The sequence below is a fragment of the Sus scrofa genome, chromosome 13 (assembly GCF_054392235.1).
Source record: "Sus scrofa isolate SSC_HxYL_T2T_F1_AM1 chromosome 13, Sscrofa_HxYL_maternal_Yorkshire_Landrace_v2.0, whole genome shotgun sequence".
NCBI classification, from domain to species: domain Eukaryota; kingdom Metazoa; phylum Chordata; class Mammalia; order Artiodactyla; family Suidae; genus Sus; species Sus scrofa.
Window position 1 is genome coordinate 147,388,127 of NC_139395.1, and position 21,649 is coordinate 147,409,775.

The 21,649-nt window shown below is 51.4% G+C and overlaps 1 protein-coding gene across 5 annotated transcripts in view; it reads left to right on the top strand.

The window, feature by feature from the left end:
• BDH1 (3-hydroxybutyrate dehydrogenase 1) overlaps positions 1–14,937 on the top strand; it is a 44,931-nt gene extending 29,994 nt beyond the window's left edge. For all 5 annotated transcript variants that reach the window (XM_021070089.2, XM_084990753.1, XM_021070091.2 and 2 more), the window contains exons 5-7: positions 1,836–1,977; positions 10,106–10,258; positions 12,791–14,937. In XM_021070089.2, the coding sequence (XP_020925748.1) occupies positions 1,836–1,977; positions 10,106–10,258; positions 12,791–13,260 (765 nt within the window). In that variant the 3' untranslated portion in view covers positions 13,261–14,937. The remainder of the gene's footprint in view (positions 1–1,835; positions 1,978–10,105; positions 10,259–12,790) is intronic.
• The last annotated feature ends 6,712 nt before the right edge of the window (positions 14,938–21,649 follow it).

Below are 21,649 nucleotides of genomic sequence, written 5' to 3' on the forward strand. Positions count from 1 at the left end.
CTGACGTGTGCTGACCATCCTCATGCTGCCCACGCTGGCCTTGTTGGGGATGTTTGTTTCAGTAGCAGATGTGCCCTAGGCAAGCCCTTGGCTGAGAGTAGGCATTTCATCCTCTGGCTGCTATTCCTGTCCTCTTGTGAGATGCATCACTGTTCCATGCATCACGGAGAAAAGTCACTACCCATTAAATTATGACCGACCGTGTTTTAATTTTTACATCGATTGTAGCTCATCCCTATGGTGAAAAAAATACATATCACAGACTAGAGGAAGTACGGCAGTACAGCCCGCTCAGGATGCGAGGACTAATGAGATAAGGCCTGTCCAGTGCTTAGCACTGCCTGAAGCACAGTGAACAATGCATGATGTCTACTTTCTGTAAATCCTCCAGCAGCTCCCCACTGCCCCCCAAACAGACCCCTGTCCACCTCTCCAGCCTCCTGTCCCACCACTGCAATGGCTTGCAGCAGGTCCCTGGTGCCCCTCTTTCTGAAGTGTCTGGTCCCCGGTCCCTGGGGGCCCCTCTGGTTAATGTCATCAGCTGGCACTGCCTTTGGAGGGCCTTCCCTGCCCGCCCCACCTGCTGTGCAGCCTCCCACCTCCCTCAAGCTCTCAGACAGCAATGTTGCCCTGTATTGTTTGCTTGCTCATCTGCCCCCTTCCTCAAAATGTGACTCTTTGAGAACAGAGGCTGAGTTATCTATTTTTGCATCTTTGTTCCCAGCACAGTGCTGGAACATGAGAGAGGCCCGAGAAATGTTTGCTGAGCGAGTGACACTTTTCTCCTGTTAATAATACCTGAATTTGCACAGCGTTTTATCATAAACAGGTTTTTTAAAAAAGTGATTTCCTCATTGCATAAACCTGAGCAGGTCACAACAGGTAATGATGCCCTTCTTTTCAACTGTAGCTGGGAAAACTGAGCACCTGTTAAGGGAGACACCTGAGTGCCCAGCGCCTAATAGTGACTGAACTGAAATTAGAGTTGGACTCTGACCAACCTGGTGGTGACTGGCCCTTGGTGACAAACTGGCAGCCTGCTGGTCACATGTGGCTGTGGGTGTGTTTTGGCCCACGTAGTAGTATTTTTTTTTAAAGCATAAGTTGTCAACACTTAAGATATAAGGAGATCCTAATTACTAGCTTAAAAATCTAAGCATCTGGCAACCCTAAGCTTACTTTTTTTTTTTTTTTTGGCTTTTTAGGGCCGTACCTGTGGCATATGGAGGTTCCCAGGTTAGGGGTCCAATCAGAGCTACAGCTGCCGGCCTACGCCAGGGCCACAGCAACTTGGGATCTGTCATGTCTGAGACCTACACCACAGCTCATGGCAATGCCGGATCCTTAACCCACCGAGCGAGGCCAGGGATTGAACCTGCAACCTCATGGTTACTAGTTGGGTTCATTTCCACTGTGCCGGGAACTACCTAAGCTTACTTACCCACATGGACAATAGCCGGCAGGGGTGAGAGGCAAGGGCTGTGCTCCATTCCTGAGGCCCCACCTCCCCATTGTCTGATACCCCCATGCTTGGCCTGGATAAGCACTGAGTTTTGTAACCTCTGCTCAGAGAAACATCCTGCCAGTGAGGCTTTGGGGGCTTGTGTCTGTGGCACTTAGTTTGGTGCTTGATGTGTCATCAGTGCTTAGGGATTGGCTAGAATCACCTGCTGGTGGAGCAGGCCTCTTGGGCCTCCGGAGATCATCACCCATGTCTGAGAGTAAGCCCCAGGCTTTGGCTGGGACTTGGGGCACCTCCCCGCCTTGGCCCTGGTCCTCATTCCAGAGATAGGGTGGAAAGGAGGCGGGCAAGGCAGCTCCTCTTTCCTCCCCAGGACAAAGGGCATGACGGGGTCAAGGAACTGGACAGCTTGAAGAGTGATCGATTAAGAACCGTCCAGCTCAATGTCTGCAAAAGTGAAGAAGTAGAGAAAGTGGTGGAGACCATCCGCTCGAGCTTGCAGGACCCTGAGAAAGGTAGGAGCACCCAGGGGCAGCGAGGGTAGGGCCTGGGCCTTTCTGAGGGGGCTCTCCCCAAACACCACCCTCCATTCGCTAACATCCTGCCGAGAGATGGCTTCCTCTATCGTTTGAGCTCTCCCTCCTGCTTGGTAGCAGGACGTGGGTTAAACATCATGTTGCAATGAGGCCACATAGCTTACTCCAGCCAATGCTCATGAGTGCCTGCTCTGGGCCAGGTGGCGGGCTGATGATGGGAACACAAAGATGGCCAAGACACAGCCCTGGACCCCAAAGATCTCACGTGCATGGGGGAGCTGACCCAGATTATTTCCACATCCCTTCTTGGGGAGCAGCACAGGACAGAGGGATGTGGCCTGGTGTTGGGGTGGCCCAGGGGAATGGGTTAATTAGGGCAGATCAGCAGCGCACTGGAGGGGCCTTCTAGGAGGCTGGAGAGCATGAACAATGGTGGGAAGCACACAGGCTGTGCTGGGGGCAAGTCAGGGCTCGGGTCTGGTGCATGTGTTGGCAGCACATGAGCTGAGGGAGGGAGGGCATCCAGGGCCTTAGGGTCAGGCACAGGAGGGTAGCCACTCTCCTGAGAGCAGTGGGAGCCACTGAAGGGGATTTGCTGTGGGGAGCGACCTGGTCAGACTTGCAAAGGCTCGCTCTGGGGCCTGTGGTGCAGTGTGGAGGGTGGATTTAAAGGGAGAGCCTGAGTGTAACCCAAGGGCAATGGGCTTTGAGAAAGAGGAGGAATCCGATTCAAGGAGTATTGAGAAGACAGGGCTGGCCAGACTTGGCGACGGATGCATATACGGATGAGGGAGAGGCAAGAGGTCTCTGTCCTGGCCCCCTGGTACCCTCACTGGAGGTCGAGAGATGGGAGTTGCTGAAGTGCCCATGGCCCCCTGGGGAGTGTGTGGGCTGGAGATCAGTGTCCAAGGTTGGAAGTGAGATTCGCTGTGGGAGAGAGGAGAGGAGGGACTCCTGGGGAATAAAAGCAACTAGAGGCCAGAGGAGGGAAGGATAATGTCAGAGTGGTTGGGTACAGTGCCCCAGAAGCTAAGGGAACAGAAAGTTTGGGGGTCTGCCGTCAACAAGGTCACATGCTTGCAGAAAATTCTGTAACATAAGAACTTAAGTGCCTGTTGCCGGAGGCCAGCTCCAGCGGCCAGGGAGTGTACACTTTCCCGAAGAAGATGGAGGGATGTCGGCTTTTGCAACAGAGACAGCCTCTTTGTCCCATCTTTCAGGGCGCTGGACTGCTCAAAGTTTATTGGCAACAGTGATTGATTATATAGACAGTTTTTCACTACAGATTACATCCCAGTGTTAAAAGTACATCGGTTAACTATTACGTGGTGTAGCAGCTATACATCCTGTTTGAAGGTCTCTATCTTAACTGAACTTAGTGAGTACTTTGAAGAGGCCCTAGACACAAGAATTTGGCATTCACAAACCTTGTTTGTAGACTGGTGCATATTTTCAAAGCGTTATGGCAGGGAGACAGTGTAAGTAAATATAAACCAACTTAACTAAACTAGCTATCACTTAAAAGCTTTTGAAATCAAAGACAAAACTCACAGCTAGTTTTTTGGATAATATATGCCTAACTTTTATGAACCTCATTAAGATCCTAACTCTAAAGTTACTGTATAACTAGTTAATAGATAAACACTATGTTTTAACTAAGTTGGATTAAAATAGGGGAAAGTCCTTCAGGATGAAATTCTTATTATATTATTGTTGTAACTTTGTTAAATCACAAATCACCACAGGAAAATAAGAATGGAAAATAAGAATAATAAGTAAATAATCAGGAAAGACTGAGGAAAACTGAATAACAAATAAAACAGCAGGAAAGACTAGGTCACCTGAGAAACAATCCATGTTCTCTGGTGCAAACATGGAAATTATTTTCCCAGGAAAGCCCCAATTCTTCCCCATCAACATCAAAGTGAGAGCCGTGTAACCTGAGGCCTACCCTCGGCTTGTACCATTCAGGCAGGCTTTTATCCTGACCAGAGGCCCACCTTCGGCATGCACCGTTCAGGTGAGCTTTTTTCCTGACCAGAAGCCCACCTTCGGCTTGTACCGTTCAGGTGAGCTCCTTTTCTTGGTTAGGAACCTGCCTTCAGTTTTTGTTTTTTTTTTTTGCCATCAGGCAAGGTCCTTGTTTTGAGTCCCTGCATTTTCTCGGCTCCCCGCAAGTACCCTCTCAGTTCGGCTCATGGAGCACCTTGGTGGGAGGGGCTGTGTTGTACAACAGAGGCCCCTTGCTTCATCCAAGACATTTACCTTTAAGCTTCTTGACAGCCCAGGCAAAAAGGGCATGCTTCACTCAGTTCTCTGCTCGCCCATAGAATGGGGTGGGGGTAGGTCTCTGGAATGGTGACTTCAGTGGCTGGTAGGAAGGAGGAAAGAGGGTGGGGTGACCAGGGCCTGTGCTCCCCACTCTGCTGAGCATTTATCAGTCATCTCCCAGGGGCTCCTGTGCTCTGCTGTGTGGCTATCAGAGAAGCTGTCATCAATGCATCACCTTGTCAGCCCAGTGCCACCCCTACCATCACAGCAGGCCATTCCCAGGCCCCTCTGCTCTCTGAGGAAAGGCCTGTGGGTTTCTAAACTCACTGAACATCTGTTTAGTAATTAACAGGCAGAGCCAGGGCTCCTGCGCCATTAAGAAAAGGCAGGCTGGGTCCCACTGGGATGATTACCAGCTTGGAAGGTACAGCCTGCTTTGTCCCCTCCCACCCGCCTTCCCTGTGCTGCCTTCATAAACTTCAGGCCGGAAGACAGCTGCAGTCAGCGCCATAAAGCCACTCCATTACCGCCTGCGGGTTTGTAGTGATTAAAATGGCCAAGGAAAGGAATCATCAGTATAGACCTGAGCACAGAACCAGGCTGCACCAGGGCTGAGGGCTGCTCGGGGCCCTGGTCCTCCTTGTCCTCTGCCACCGGGGCAGAACCACCTCTAGTGCCTGTGTTGGTCTGGCCAGTTAGCCTAACTGGGCAAGGCAGAGCAGACTTGGGCCACAGGGGGAGGCACTCACCTCACCCCCTGCCCTTCGATTGGGCTCAAACCCCAGCACCACCCTGAGGCACAAACCTTTCCCGGCTGCTTTTTTCCATATGATGCATTGCAGTGAGGGTTGTTAAGCCATTCAAGACCTTACTTAACCAACACTGCATTTTTTGGAAAAAGATTTGAAGCTTTTAGGTCTGAAAAAGGAACAAATCTGTCAGATGTGTGGTTGCTCAGGTCTCTCCCTTTCCTTCTCTTCCTGCCCACCCCCCTCACCCCCAGGACCACCTTTTTCGTGGTAAAACAGAACACATTCCCCCCTTCTCAGGCAATACTGTTTTTGACCTCCAGGTGGTGCCCTCCCTGAGCTTTCAGACCAGATGCCTTCCTAAGCCGGTGGCTGCTTTTGGCTCTTACTCCACCCATCCATCCTGGCAGGAACCTTCTAGGAGACAAGTCCATTCCCCTCACCCCCACTGCCCCAGCCATGGAGGGCACATTTTGATACAAGTTTGATACTGTTCACCCTGGCTCCATGGAATAGTTGCTGCCAAAGCCAGGGGAGCCAGCTGTGGCACTGAGATGAAGGGGACTGTCAGATTAGAGCTGGTGAGCCCTCTGCCACCAGCCCCTTTGCTCCCCAGCAGGGTTCTGAGGGACTGGACATCCAGAGCCTGTGACCAGCCCTCACTTCCCCCACCTCTGGGAAGGGCCAAGTGAGTGGACCAATCAGCAGTCTGTGGGCATTGCCTGATCTTAAAACCACCCCTTACCTTGTAAGCATTTATTGAGTGCCTACTGTGTACTTGGTAGTGTGCCGAGCACCCGACAGGACAGGAGCTGGTAGGAGAAGTTTGAGGTTGGGCACCAGCCAAGTCCAAGTGGTGGCTTCATGCACTGGGGACAGTTATGAGCCCTGGGGACGCTATGCCATGGATAGAGAAGACTCTACATCTGGGGCCTGCTTGGTCTGGGAGTGAGACGACTGGAGTTACCCTGGGCTTAGCCTCTTACTATAAGTGTGAGCTTGGGCTTGTACCTTGTCCCACGTGGGCCTCTGCTTACCCATTTGTGAGTCTCACACCTCCATCCAACCACAGCAGGAGCAGGTCCACAAAGGCTGCTCTCAGGCTGAGGGGCAGGGGAGCTGAGGGGAGCCAGGAAGCAGTGGAGGCAGGAGAGGCCATGATGGCAGAGGGTGGCTGGCTGTTCAGGCTCCCAGAGGGCAGAGTCCATGGTGGGGAGCCAGTGAGAAGCATGGGAAAGAAGGACTCGCATTCCTCGCTCAGGAAGGGAAGCCCAGGAACAGGGAGTGCCTGACAGAGGAGGAGAGTCTGGTGGAGGGGGTTGGATCAGGAAAGATTGCATCAGGGAAACCTGGGGGTGCTTCTCCAATAACACAGGAGGGAGGCAGCCAGGACCTAGACTCATGCTGTGCATTAGGAAAGAAGACACTGATTCTAGTGATACAGCAAAGGAAGCCAGCAGCAGCATTGCATTAAACACAAGGGCTGTGTCTTCACACTGACCCGCGTCCTAATGCCATCCTGTCTTCCTGTTAGCTGGGTGACATTGAGCAAAGTGCTTAAGCTCTCTGTGCCTCAGTCACCTCATCCAGATATGGGGCAATTTAGTGTCTCCTTGATAGGTTGGTTGTGAGGATCAGGTCAATGAATGGATTCAAAGTATGTAGTTTAGGGCTCAGCAGCTGTCCTTTCGCTCTTTCTCAGTGACATTAACAGTATTTATGACTCAGATGGAGGAGCAATGAAGGGGAGGGCTCGAAGATGACAGTGAAACTATTAGGAAAAAATAGGAGCAGGCTCAGTCTGCTGCGCACTTGGTGTGTGGGTTAGGCTGAGTTGGGGACCTTTGGGACAATCAGGTGAAGGTGACCATCAGGAGGAGGAGGTGGGGTTAGGAGCGAGCCATGTCTCCTGAGATGTACATGGGAATAGGCCCTCAGAGGTGGTGATGAGGCCGTTGCAGGAAAATAGCTGCCACCCAGACCAGTGGGAATGTCGTGAGTTTATTCAGACTGTTGGGAGGACTCCAGGGACTTCCTGGGTCCACAGACTGTTGCTGCTTATCAAGTCAGCAGAGCTGTAATCCAGCAGCACAGGAAGGGACTGTGCTTCTGCCGCTCAAGTTCAGTCAAACTTTTATCAATGTCGATATCAGATAAATTAATTTTTAGGTGGATAAAAGGACTGTATGTGTTATGTTGTATGGTACTGTCCCATATGAATCAAACACAAAGCAGCTGGAAATTTCCATGTACACAAAGAAGACAAGGCTGCCTAAGCATTGAGTATCCTATGAGGGAAGGTGGATCAAGACAGGACATTGGGGGACAGGGAGCCATGAGTAGAACTCACACAGGGGCAGGCTGAAGCCAGTGAGATGGTGAGGGTGGGGGGTGAGGGAGGTGTCCTTAGCCTGTGACCCCCTGGACCCTGTGGAGCAGCATGGGTCTGGGACTCAGAATGGCAGGGGAGTGGGAAACTGGAGAGTATAGCTTGTGTTCTCAGGAGCCTGGCTGCGGAGGGAAAGAGAGGACAGTGGCCTGAGGGGGCAGCATGGTTAAGAGAAGCTTCTTTAGGACATGGGGACATGGGCTTTATAGACATTCATTCACCTGAGAAACATTTATTGAGCCTTTATGTGAACAATGTTGAAGGGAGGGAGCCAGAGGCAAGGAAGTGTGCAAGTTGCCTAAAAGAGAGAGAAGGATGGGAGTTCCTGTTGTGGCGCAGTGGTTAACGAATCCGACTAGGAACCATGAGGTTGCAAGTTCGATCCCTGGCCTTGCTCAGTGGGTTAAGGATCCAGCGTTGCCATGAGCTGTGGTGTAAGTTGCAGACACGGCTCAGATCCCGCATGGCTGTGGCTGTGGCTTAGGCCGGTGGCTACAGCAACTATTCGACCCCTAGCCTGGGAACCTCCATATGCTGCAGGATCGGCCCAGAAAAATGGCAAAAAGACAAGAAAAAAAAAAATGAGAGAGAGAGAGAAGGCTGGCTGGCTGATGGTTTGGGAGGTGGTGGGTAAAGTGTCAGCCTTGACAACGGGGGAGTTCCTGCTGTTCCTGGGAAGAGGAGAACGGGGAAGCCTCCTGGGGGAAAGCCTGCAGGGGGGTGAGTGGTACAGAGGCTGCGTCACTGTGAGGTCACCCACGAGGACTGAGCATGGAGGCTTCAGCTTGGCCGCCACGGGGAGTGGGAGGAAGAATGTCACGAGCTCTTTGTTAACCGGCAATTTCCTTTCCCTAATAAATGTCCTTAATTCTCCATAATTGAAGGAGAAGGCACCAGAGGTCAGTTGGCAAGGCTTTAATTTGGGTAACACGGAAGGAAAGCAGCTAGAGACCAATTACTCTGTCATTTACACAGACTAACTGGAGAAGCGAAGTGGGGCCAGAGTTCCCACAGCTGGTACAGCCCCCAGGAGGGCAGCTCTGCTCTGCAGCTGCCCCTTGGGAAGGAGCCCTCTCATGGTCATGGGAGATTAAACCCTGAGGGTTTCTTCTGCAAAGACACAGGGCCCTTATACCCTAAGGCTCCAGCGCATCCAGTCCTTGCACCCCAAAAGCAGAACTCAGAGAGGGCCCTGCAGCACGAGGCTGCCTCCTCATTGCCTCATCCCCCAGTTCAGCTCTGCCTCCGCCTTCTTGGTCACACTGAAGCCAGGCTTCCCCTTCAGGTCCTCTGTTTTCTAGCTGTGAGAGTACTTGTCTGACTCAGTGAACTCCAAGGATCCTTCCAGCACCCGTGTTCTCGGAGTCTACAAAAGCCAGCTGTCCTTTAACTGGTCTTTCAGGGAACAGTCACCCCAGTGTTGCAGGACGGGGGACCCCTTCCATGGCCCAAGAGAGCTGTCTTATCTAACACTCAGAAATGAGCTGTCCGAGGCAACACATGCACTGACAAAGCATGTGTCCAGGGGTGCCTGGACAGAGATCAGCAGGGTAAGGGAACCCAGGAGAACTGCTCTGCCACATGCCTCACAGTCTCAGGTTTTCCAGAGGGGGGGTTAGTTTCTGGGTTGTCTCCAGCCAAATATCCTGTTCCTGCCCATGTTTGGTCTGACTCTGGGCTCTTTGTAGCAGCACATGCATCTCTCAGTCAAGATGGATTCCCAGGGGAGGGCTTCTGGGAGGCTGGCAGAACATATTATGGGCTGGTGCCTCCCCTCTTCTTTTGGTCCCTCCCAGATTCTCCCAGTCAGTTTTCAGCAGCAGCACCGAGTTCCTTGTCAGGACCTCTTGTAGTGAGACAGCTCATGCGAGCGGTTACTATAGTGTCAGGCCAAGGCCGGTGGCTTTGGTCAATGGCTCCCTAATACAAGTATATTCAAAGAGTGTGTGTTTGCTCTGACCCTGTACTGAGCTCTGAGGAACCACACAGGGCTGAGGGGTGTTTTCGGCCAGCAAAACTATATTCTTGTGGGATATTGATGAACAGCTTGCTAGGTCCCTGGGGCTCACCACATGATACCCAGTGTGTGCGTGGTTCACAAAAGGGGAGATCAGAGAATGGAGTCATTGTTAGGAGGGTCTCAGGGTGGAGCCACCGTGGGGGCCTGACCCAACATCAAGGCTTGGCTGAGGTTCTAACTTGCTCTGTGCCACTGGGTCCTCTCTCTGGTCCTCTGGAGACGGGCTTGGTCTGGAAGACTCCTGAGGTTGTCCTGGTTTCTTACAAGAGGGAGTGTGTGAGAGAAGGCTCAGAGACAGGAATGAATATGCAGGTGCCCAGGTGCAGGGTGTGGGACCTGACTGGAGGGAATAGGGTGGAGTAAGTGAGAGAAGGTGGAGCTCCAGGCTGAGGGCCCCCAACAGGGCTGGGTCATGTTCGGTCAGAGAACCACTGCAGGTGGAAGTGAGATGAGGATTGGACACTCTAGACTGAAGGGAGGCTCACAGCCAGCTCTTTAGGCCTCTCTATCTCCCCTTTTCCCGAGTGACTCTAGAATGTGTCCCGAGAGCCTTGGACAAGACGTTGGCCAGTGATGGGGAAAAGGAATAAAAACAGGGAGGGAAATGGGCTGCGGGCTGATGGGTGATCCCTGAGGTCGAGCCCTGTGATGACAGCAGTTCTTTCTCCTCCTGTCCAGGCTTGTGGGGCCTGGTTAACAATGCAGGCATCTCAACGTTCGGGGACGTGGAATTCACCAGCATGGAGACCTACAAGGAGGTGGCAGAAGTGAACCTCTGGGGCACGGTGCGGGTGACAAAATCCTTTCTCCCTCTCATCCGGAGGGCCAAAGGTGAGTTAGAAAGACAACTTCTTCCTACCCTCGGACCTGCTCTACCTTTTCATTTTGGGAATGGAAATAGGTCTCAGCAGACCCGATATCCACCACCCTCACTGGCTGAGCACATGACCCCCAGGGTCCACAAGGGGCCTGTGGATGGTGGCGAGCAGAGGTGCTCTGGACAGCTGGGTGGAAAGGGGTGGGTGGTTTTCAGAAAGTAGAACAGGCAAGAGGTCAGCAGTCTGCATCAAAGACTAAAAGATTACAGCAGTAATCCCAATCTGGGAAATTAATCAGGACAAATAACCATAGAGCTGTGTGTACACAGCAGGTATCATCAAGGGTGTGTTTAAGTAACTTTTGGCATATCATTTCTTTATACTAACAATGAAATATTAGAAAGAGAATGTAAAAAAAAACCTTTCAAAATCACACCAAAAATTTAAATATTTAGGAATAAACCTGATCAAGGAGGTGAAAGACTTATATGCTAACGATACAACATTAATAAAGGAAATTAAAGATGATTCAAGGAAATGGAAAGATATCTCATGCTCTTGGATTGGAAGAATTAATATGTTAAAATGGCCATACTACGCAATCTACAAATTTAATGTCATCCCTATCAAATTACCCATGACATATTTTTTTTACAGAACTAGAACAAATAATCCTAAAATTTATACAGAACCGTAAAAGACCCAGAATGACCAAAGAATCCTGAGGAAAAAGAATAAAGCAGGAGGCATAATCCTCCCAGGCTTTGGATAATACACAAAGCTACAGTAATCAAAACAGTGTGGTATTGACACAGAAACAGATGTATGGATCAATGGAACAGAATAGAGAGCCCAGAAATAACCCCCACACACACACCTATGGTCAGTTAATCTTTGACAAAGGAGGCAAGGTTACACAATGGGGAAAAGACAGCCTCCTGCAGCAAGTGGTGCTGGGAAGGTTGGACAGCTGCATATAAATCAATGAAGTTAGTACACACCCTTATACCATGCACACAAAAAAAGGCTCAAAATGGCTTAAAGACTTAAATATAAGACATGACACCATAAAACTCTTAAAAGAGATCATAGGCAGAACATTCTCTGACATAAATGGTACCAGTGTCATCTTGGGTGAGTCTTCCAAGGCAATAGACATAAAAGCAAAAATAAACAGATGGGTCCGAATCAAACTTACAAGCTTTTGCACAGCAAAGGAAACCATAAATAAGATGAAAAGACGTGGTAAGAATGGGAGAAAATATTTGCAAGTGATGTGACTGACAAAGGCTTAATTTCCAATATATATATATATATATAAACACCTCATACAACTCAAAAACAACAAAACAAACAATTGAAAGATGGGCAGAAGACCTAAATAGGCATTTCTCCAAGGAAGATGTGTGGATGACCAACAGTCACATAAAAAGATGCTCAACATCACTAAGTTTCAGAGGAATGCACATCAAAACTACTATGAGCTTCCATCTCGCACTGGTCAGAATGGCCAGCCATAAGTCTACAAATATCAAATGCTGGAGAGGGTGTGGAGGAAAGGGAACCCTCCTCCACTGTTGGTGGGAATGTAAGTTGGTGCAGCCGCTATGGAAAACAGTATGATGGAAAAAAAAAATAGACAATTGTGGTAGTAAGTAAAAATGATAAATAATAATAAGCAAGATTAGAAATTGCAAAAACAGACAAAACACCCGAACTATGCTCGGTAGCCAAATGTCAGCAAACCACCTAAGAAGAAACTGACTCAAATTTTTCTCCCTACAATTAATTTTGGCTAAAAGGGGGAGTTTCGTGGGCTCTATCCCAAGGTCCCAGCCATGACAGGATGAACCCAGAGAGCAGCAGTATGGTTTTAGAAGAAAACCCCAACCCTTCACTGACTTCTGACTTAGAGGTTTCTGAAAGGTACCTCCCCACAGTGCCCAGAATGGGGCTGTGCCTTAGCTTCCTGCATGCACATCCAAGGCCATCAGGTCTCAAGTCCACCCGGGCTTACTCTGAGGGCTGGATGGACTCTTCCTCCACCCACTGTCCCAGGGCTGGGAGAGGCTGTGGTCAGCTCCTAACACCCCCAGGTCTCCTCCCGGCTCTGTGCCTGAGACTATACCCACATGCTTTAGCCCTGAAGTCAAGTTGGGCACCGTGCCCCTACTGGCTTAGCAGCCAAGTGATAACAATTCGGGGTTACTGACAATAGCTTAGCTGTGCTGCCCAGTTATACTGTGGCCTCCTGCTATGCAGGGCTGCTTCTCATGCTTCTCCTTCCCTGTGCTGCCCGGGTGCAGCTGGCTATCCAGGAAATATCCGGCCTGCGGATGCTGCTGTATGGACCCGAGGTGGCCTTGACTATAAATGAGAAGGCCCCCTGTCCCTGATGGTTCAGAAGGCCAAGCCCCAGCCTGGCAGACAGCAAAGCAAGTGTCAGGGGTTGGAAGCCAGGTTCCAGCCAGACCTTGGGAAATGTGCCAGGCCCTCGTCCTCATGCGGTGCGTCCTGAGCAGGGGCTTGCTGTCTCCCTCCGCAGGCCGCGTGGTCAACATCAGCAGCATAATGGGCCGCTTGGCCAATGTGAGCCGCTCCCCCTACTGCATCACCAAGTTCGGGGTGGAGGCTTTCTCTGACTGCCTGCGCTACGAGATGCACCCTCTGGGAGTGAAGGTCAGCGTGGTGGAGCCCGGCAACTTCATCGTCGCCACCAGCCTCTACAGCCCTGAGCGCATCCGGGCCATCGCCACTAAGATGTGGGAGCAGGTGCCCGAGGCGGTGCGTCAAGACTACGGCAGGAAGTACTTTGATGAGATGGTCGCCAGGATGGAGAACTTCTGCAACAGCGGCTCCACGGACACGTCTCCCGTCATCAATGCTGTCACCCACGCCCTGACCTCCACCACCCCCTACACTCGCTACCACCCCATGGACTACTACTGGTGGGTGCGAATGCAGATCATGACCCACTTGCCTGGAGCCATCTCCGACAGGATCTACATACACTGAGGAGTGTCACACTGGCCTCTGCTGGGGAGCCCTGGGTGCGGGGAGAGGAAGAAGGGAGGGAGGGGGAGGAGCTTATGTCCTCACCTCTTGGTTACCCATTTGTGGATTATCCCCATCCCAGGAGGACCTATGGCCAGTTTGACCATTAACCCAAGCTGGTCACCTAGCCCAACTCATGTGCCCAGTAAGTTGGCTGGACCTTCTCGATCGGGGTGCAGAGTGGTGGGCAGGACCCTCAAACCTCAGGGCAAACATGGTGCATCTGTCAGAAATTTCTGAGGTTGATTTTATACAAAGATTTTTTGTGAGATGTCGTTAAATTAACAACAGATTTATTGTAAACTAGAAGCCAAATCCTTTACTTTTTTTTTTTTTTTTTTTTTTTTTTTTTTTGTCTTTTTGCCTTTTCTAGGGCTGCTTCCCGTGGCATATGGAGGTTCCCAGGCTAGGGGTCTAATCGGAGCTGTAGCCCCCGGCCTACACCACAGCCACAGCAACTCGGGATCCTAGCCACGTCTGCAACCTACACCACAGCTCACGGCAACGCCAGATCCTTAACCCACTGAGCAAGGCCAGGGACTGAACCCGCAACCTCATGGTTCCTAGTCAGATTCGTTAACCACTGCGCCACGACGGGAACTCCCCAAATCCTTTACATTTTTAAGACAGAACATCAGTTCAAAAAATTTGTCTCACTTGATCCTTAAACCAGCCTCATGAGTAAAAATGACAAAAAAAATTTTTTTTCTTTTGTACATGATGAAGTTTTGGCCCACAGAGGATACATGAATTACCCTTTCGTTGCTTTATAGGTCGGTTTTTTTATACTGCTTTATATAAAATATAAAGGTCCAAATTGTGTATTCCTGCCTCTTCTTAGGAAGGCTCCACGAATTTTTTTTTCTTTTTAGGGCTGTAGCTGTAGCACATGGAAGTTCCCAGGCGAGGGGTCAAATTGGAGCTGCAGCTGCCAGCCACAGCCACACCCGATTCAAGCTGCGTCTGTGACCTACACCACAGCTTGCAGAAGCTGGGGATCCTTAACTCCCTGGGCGAGGTCAGGGATTGAACCTGCATCCTCACAGAGACAACATCAGGTCCTTAACCTGCTGAGCCACAATGGGAACTCCAAAAGGCTTCACATTTTATGTCGCAGGGCTGCTCTGGGCCCAGTTATCCAAGGATCCTCTGATGAGCTCTGTAGCCTCACATGAGCCGTACATACCATCATGTGCCCGCCCTGCATCTCTTTGCATGTCTGTGGTGCTGCTGGGTGCAGCCTGCAGCCAGTGATTCAGAGCTGACTGTGAGGAGGGGGTGGTGACATTCTGGAGATCTCCATTTGAGATTTCTCCAGCCTGTCTTAGGACACACTTGTGTGGAGCAGCTCATTGACTAAGAGGTGATTTGTTTCTGGTTTGTGTCTGCTTGATTCTACCTGGCGTGGGACCCATGTTGAAGGGGCATCCTTGATAGAAGCCGTGATACATAGGATGGGCACTGTGGCATCTTCTCCCCCAGGGGCGGGTCCAGGTACCCCATCTGTCTGTCTCTCTCTCTCTCTCTCTCACACACACACACACACACACACACACCTGTTCTGTGACTCTCAGGGTGGCCTTATTGATAGCTCACCTTCCTATTATGGCCTTAATTTTAATAAAACCAGGGCACTAAGCAGTGTCTGTGTTATCACTTCCTGGGCTTGGGTTTGAAGGCTAGTATCCCTGCAATTGCCCGGAGCCTGTATGTCTGGACCAAAACCAGGCAACACCCTTCTCCAGGTAGCAGAGGGTCCTGAGTTCCAGCCCTACGGTTCAAATCAGGACTTCCGCCTTGTCCTGGATGGCCACGCCTGCCGCAAGAGGGCGCTCTGCCTCCTTCGCTGCAGGAGAGGCCCCAGCTGCTGATTTGGGAGCTCCCAGCCACCAGAGCCTGAGGTCTCAAAGTGTTGAAAGGGTTCGTGATCTCCAACTCAGAAACAGTCCAGGCACAAAGACACAAACCTCCTCAGTGACAACTTTTCCGCTCTTCTAAGAGCTTGCTGGCTTAAATGTGGAGCTTGGTGCCAGGAGAAGGCCGAATTGGGGCCACTCTGCCACCTCTGCAGGGTGTAACCTTGAGCAGGCTGCTCTGGGTCTGAGGCAAAGCCTGGAACTTGGGGAAGGGAGGAGGGGGGCTGGGCGGGGCTAGACCCTGAAACTTTGTCCAGTAGTATCTCTGTCTATGGGGACCCATGGGCTGGTGCTTCAGCCCGAACGGCCCTTCCCCTGATGGCTGGAGGCTGGGTGAGGGCTTTTTGAGAGCTGCTCCTGCCAGCACCTTGTTACAGCCCCTTCCCACCCCCGTCCCCCTTTCCCTGAGGCCAAGGGCTGGGAGAGCAGGTGACTGGCTAGCCTGGCCCTGCCTGCCACGTGTGCCTCTGCTCCCCATGATGGGGGACTGCCAGACTCTCCTCTTGTGAGACCTGCTTACTTCCTGCATTTCAAATGGCCTGGCCCTGCAAAGCTGTGCCAAGTGGTTCTGGTGCAGGTGCAGACATGAGCAAGCAGAGGCTCCCTCGGCTTGGGTAGCACCAGGCCCCGACTGCCAGAGAACAACCGGCACATCTGTGCAGGCCTGGGCCCAGTAGGCAGCCCGCCCAACTCCTCCTCTCCCCGGGTTCTCACAGCAGCCCTGGGAGTAAGACATTTTACACACAAGGAAATAGACCACCCCAAGTCTCTCACCCAGGAAGGGGTAGAACTGGGTGGCCAAGTCAGACCTAACCTCCAGCTAGTAATGCATGAAAAGCAGGGCAGATGGCACCAGGATCTAAAATAAGGAGGGAAAAAAATACCTCGATTATGTAACAGTGAGAGAGATCTGTAGGCATATGCACAGTACAACCATGGAGTGCTACCCCACGAGCCACCTCCCCCTGCCCCTGCCCCTGCCCCCACCTCCTTCTGCCCTCCCCCATCTCCCTCTTCCCTCCCCCTGGGCTCTGGGTGCTGCTCCCTGGGAGGGGATGTGCCAGAAGAGCCCATCCACATCCCTCCCAGAGGAAATCTGCCTGGGCTCACACTGCCCCATCCTGGGTATTTCTGAAGACATGCTCGAAGACTACCAACACCTTAACCTTGAACAGAAACAGATTCTGGAGCTGCCCTCCAAGGACTGGAGGGTTGTAGGAGCACAAGGCCTGAGAATCCTCAGATAAGGATGTGGGACAAGAAGGGCTATGGGGCTGTGGTGTAGAACAAACAACAAACAAGAAACCTAGAGCATCTAAGACCTTCCTGGTGTGCGTAGGTACAAGGAAGGTGGTTTGTGAGGTTTGTGGCTTCGGAGGAATAGGGTGCGTACCTACTGGGCAGGGTCCAGGGCCTGTGATTAGAGCTGGGAGGGCTGCCAGAACCCCTAGGACCTCAGAGAAGGAAGAGGGACTCAGGCAACATCAAGCTTGACCCCCAGCTTCTAGACAGGGGCCAGGCTTCGAAGCCCTCCAGGGGCAGGAATCTCCTTACTTCCTAAGGTGGCGTTTCCTTGGATAGGGAAAATTTACCCAAGACTGAGCTAAAATCTACCATCTCTGACCTAAGTCCTTTGACACTTGGCTCTGACCCAGAGCTTCACAGAACACTGGATTGGAAATGGCCAAGTCAGGTTCGAGAGCCCAGGTCCCTCATCTGACACAGCTTCCACACTCCTCGCTGTCTGAACAGAGTTTCAGTTGGGTTTACCCATCTCATTTTTGATGACACATACCAAGGTGAATGGTCACCTAAACCCCCTCGAGCAGCACCAAACTTGGGACAGGTTTTAAATACATCTGTTGAGCTGATGAAAATTTCTTACCCACACGTGCCCCTCACAATTGTCTACCTGAGTCATGTCTTATCTGATCCTCATCAACAGCTTATGAGTTAGGCAGGGCTACTATTCCTACTTTAAAATGAGGAAACTGAGCCTCAGGGGCTGGGTGCTTTGCCCAAGATTACAGAGCCAGGAAGTGGGAGAGCCAAGACAGAAATCCAGTCCTGGCCTCCATCCCTAGGCCCCTCTCCCTTACCCCCAGGCTGCCTCTGTCTGTCCATCAGGGCCCTGGAGCTGGGCTGGACCACTTAGCCAGAGGCTGGCCATGTAGCCTGTGAAGGAGTGATGGCAGGGAACATTAAACTCAACTTTCGGAGTTCCCATCATGGTACAGCGAAACAAATCCAATGAGGAACCATGAGGTTGTAGGCTCAGTGGTTAACAACTCTGGCTAGGAACCATGAGGTAGATGGTTCAATCCCTGGCCTTGCTCAGTGGGTTAAGGATCCAGCGTTGCAGTGAATTGTGGTGTAGGTTGAAGACTCGGCTCAGATCTGGCATGGCTGTGGCCGTGGCGTAGGCCAACAGCTGTAGCTCCGATTAGACCCCTAGCCTGGGAATCTCCAAGTGCTGTGGGAGTAGCCCTAAAAAGCCAAAAAAAAAAAAAAAAAAAACCCCTCAACTTTCTTCCAGTCCACAGTTTTGCAGAAAGCAGTGGAGAAAGTGAGGTTGAGCCTTTCGTCCCAGGTATGTCTATTGTGTCTGGATCTGCCAGCAGCCTGGGCTCTAATGGGGAACCTGCGGTGGAGAGCACAAGGCCAGGAAGAATTCCCAGGGCCGGACCGAGACCATTCTGGCCTCAGCATTGATGTGCATATGTTAGAGGAGACAGTGTGAATGTGGACCAACCTCAGGGGATACCAGGACCCAGAAACTCCCTGCACTGCTCTCTTGGTGAAACTTAATTACTCTATAAAATGTGAGGCTGCTCCCACTTATCAAATTATAGATGAGCTTAATTACAGCTCGCTGAGTAACCACACTGGTGCCTTCAAAAATAGCAGTGGGCTGATTGCTCTTCTCAGCTTCAGCTGTAGCCACCCGGGTTTCGGGAGGAAGCGCCCACTGTTCCCAGGGTCTCCGTGCTGCTAAAGCTTGCTCCAAGCCTGTGGAAACGGGCTTGGCGGACTGCAGAGCGGCACTGGGCACTGACTGGCTGGTGTGCTTACAGCCAGCGAGTGCTCTGCTGGGCCATGTCTGTTCCATTACTGGGTCGTTTACTCTGTTGGGGCCTCTCTTTCTCTCCTACTTGCGTTGTGTTGTGGCCAAAGGTTTTGGCTCATAATGTCTGACCGAAGGTGTACAAGGTAGTGCGGGACTTGCCTGAAGACACAAGGAAAAGCCATGGTGCTGGATGAGAAAACCCACACTTTATGGAGATTCGAGGGTCCCTTCAAGGAAACAGGTGAGGAGCGGCAAGCCACTAGTGATTGGTGAGAGGTCTGTGACATTATGAAGGGTACCATCAAGTTTGCTGCAGCCTGGCAGGATGGACAGACTTGTTCCAGTGGAAGAAACTGGCAGAAGGCGTGGTGTGATTTCAGGGGTGTTGATGGGACTGGAGGAGCAGTTGTGGAGGAAAATACCAGTGTCTTGAGCGTCCTCGCATTCAGAGGCGCAGCAGCGGCTTCTGTACTTAATAGCTTCTGCTCCCTCTCCCTCTGCCCCCTTTATTTTTTTTTTCCCCCTTTATTATTTGAGTTCCTGCTTTGTGCCAGGCAGCTCATTGTTCTCCTAGGAAACTTGAACCCAGGGTGACAGGTAGCAGGTTTTAGAGGACAAATACAATACTTTATTGTCTCAGAAATGAAGAAAAATAGTCATTTTCAATCTTCACCCAACCAAAATTGTCTCCCTTCCTTTCTAGCCTCAGGGTCCCAGCTCGCTGTCTCCCCCAGATGTGAAGGGGTCTTTCCCTACTTGCAGAATCCCCTTGACTTCCTCAAAGGAAAAATAAAAACGGAATGTCTCTGGAAAATCACTGCTGGGCATGGCCCAGCTGCCAGCAACATGCAGTGGCCAAGCAAACAGTGCTACGACCACTTGCAGAATGATGGGGGGTACGCGGGGGCTCTGCGATGCCGGGGGCTGGGCACGTGGTCCGAAGGCTGAAGGTAGAAGCAGACCAGAGGCTCAGACAGGGAGGAGTGGACGCCACTTTGAGGAATGTGACAAATTGGAGTTTTCGGCTTTGGGGGCTGACTTTCTGGGAGGTTAAGTGCACAGTAAAAGGATGCAACAGAACACACACACACACACAAAGGTATTTGGGGGGAGGCTCTTGCTTTTCTGCAGCAGAGAAAGAAGGGGCAGATCTGGGGGTCCCTGAGTGGGCCACTCCTAGGGAAAGGAGCCCACCAGTGATGCTGTGTTAGAGATGGAAGAGCCTCAGAGAGCCTGCAGCCATAGGATGGGAAAGAAACAAGCTTTGCTGGAACTTTTGTTCTGCATTCTGGACAAGGTGGGGTAGAAAGAATACAAGTTCTGGAGCCAGACAGACCTGACTTTGAATCCTGTTCTGCAACCTTCTGATTGTGTAATACTACCAAGTGATCTAGTCTCTCCTAGCCTCAGTTTCTGTATGTTTAAAATGGGGATAACAATGGATCCCTTGCACTGTTGTTAGGTGAGCGTAAAAAGGTTACCTAGTGCAACGCCTGCCTAAGGGAGGGACTTAGAAGGTGTCCCGGTCAGTGTAGCCAGGGCCTAAATATCCCTTTCCCATTCCCAGCCAACCCACTCCAACCTTTCTGAGAAATGAATAGACCTTAATGTTCCAAAGGCAGAGACAAAAATCAGGAAATACTCAAAATTGAACCCTAGCAGCCAGAGCCCACTTTCCTGCCCACCCTGCTCCTTCCAGGGCCTGGGGCAGAGAAAGTAATTTCCTCCTCCTGGTGCCTCTTTCTGGGTGCTAAAAGCAGAACGAATTCTACAGCCCTGTATCACCTCCTTTCTGGAAATCCCTGAAGAGGATGCCAAGTGGATTAAGGAATTATTGGCCGGAAGGGCTGTCAGCTCAAAGCCTGGATAACAGTGCATCCCAGGCAAAGAAGGAGGTATTTTCTGCAGCATGAACCCTTGAAACTGTCCAGGGTGGGTCAGGAATCAGACCATTCGTTTGGCTGTGGGGGGATGGGAGGATGGACCTGTTTCTCCCACCCCCGGCTGTCTGTGTTTAGATTCTTCCTGTTCCCTCTCAGTTATATTTTAGCCAGGTCCTGCTGCCTCTCCATCTTTTCTCCTTTGGCATTCCAGTTCTGAAGGTTAAGGGCTCTTTATAGTCAGGCTTCAGGGGATCTGCAGTAAGATTTCATTCTCAGCCCCTGAGGGCTTCCCAGTCCTGTGGGACAGGTGGGCTGTGCACCTACCCAGGGAGAGAGCCATCACCTGGGGACATCCGGTACTACAGGGCATGGACACTGTGGGAAGCCTGGGGAGGGAGAAGAGCATTCAGATTGGGCAGATTAGAGATGCTCCCTAGATGGAGGTCGGTCTTGTTTCATCGGAGCCTTGATGAGTGAAGAGGATTTTGACTGGTAGTCACAGGAGGGAGGGCCCTCGGCAGGGCATTTGCACTGAAGGGAACAGCATGGGACCAGCCCAGCATCTGGGAAGGACAGAATTCTTGAAGGGAAAGTGCCGTGGAGTTCCTGCTGTGGCTCAGTGGCTAAGGAATCTGACTAGGAACCATGAGGGTTCGATCCCTGGCCTTGCTCAGTGGGTTAAGGATCTGGCGTTGCCGTGAGCTGTGGTGTACGTTGCAGACATGGCTTGGATCCCACGTTGCTGTGGCTCTGGTGTAGGCTGGTGGCTACAGCTCTGATTAGACCCCTAGCCTGGGAACCTCCATATGCCGCAGGAAGCTGCCCTAGAAAAGGCAAAAAAACAAAACCAAAAAAAAAAAAAAAAGGCCGTAATTTGGGGAGGCTTGAAGACGTTCAGCCCTTGGAGATAAAATGGATGATCAAGGGCAGGGGTGTGAGATCTCAGAGGGCAGTGTTCAGGCAGACCTGACCCTCAGAACCGTCAGAGCCAGATCACTCCAAGCTGGACCTCAAAGTCATCCAGTCTCTTGGTTCCCAAACGAACTGCATGTGCATCTCTTGGGAAACTGGTTAAGAAACAGGACCAGTGAGTCTGGGGCAGAGCCCAGGAATCTTAAAGATGGGACTCCAAGGCACAGCCAGGAAAGGGGCAGTGAAAGAAGAGGGGACACTGCATCTTGAGTTAGTGACAGATCTGGGCCTAGAAGCTTGGTGTCCCGCCCCTAGTCTGTGCTCCTCCACTGTACACATGAGAGGAGAGCCAGGGCATTTGTGACTGTGGGTTTGTCTATCCCTTAGTAACTGCTAGCAGGGAAATTCCTGAAGCAGAGAGGGCCTGGCAGCTTGCTTTAGAAGGACTAGCGTGGAATTCCCACTGTGGTGCAGTAGAAATGAATCCGACTAGGAACCCTGAGGTTGTGAGGTTCCTGGCCTCACTCAGTGGGTTATGGATCCAGTGTTGCTGTGAGCTGTGATGTAGGTCA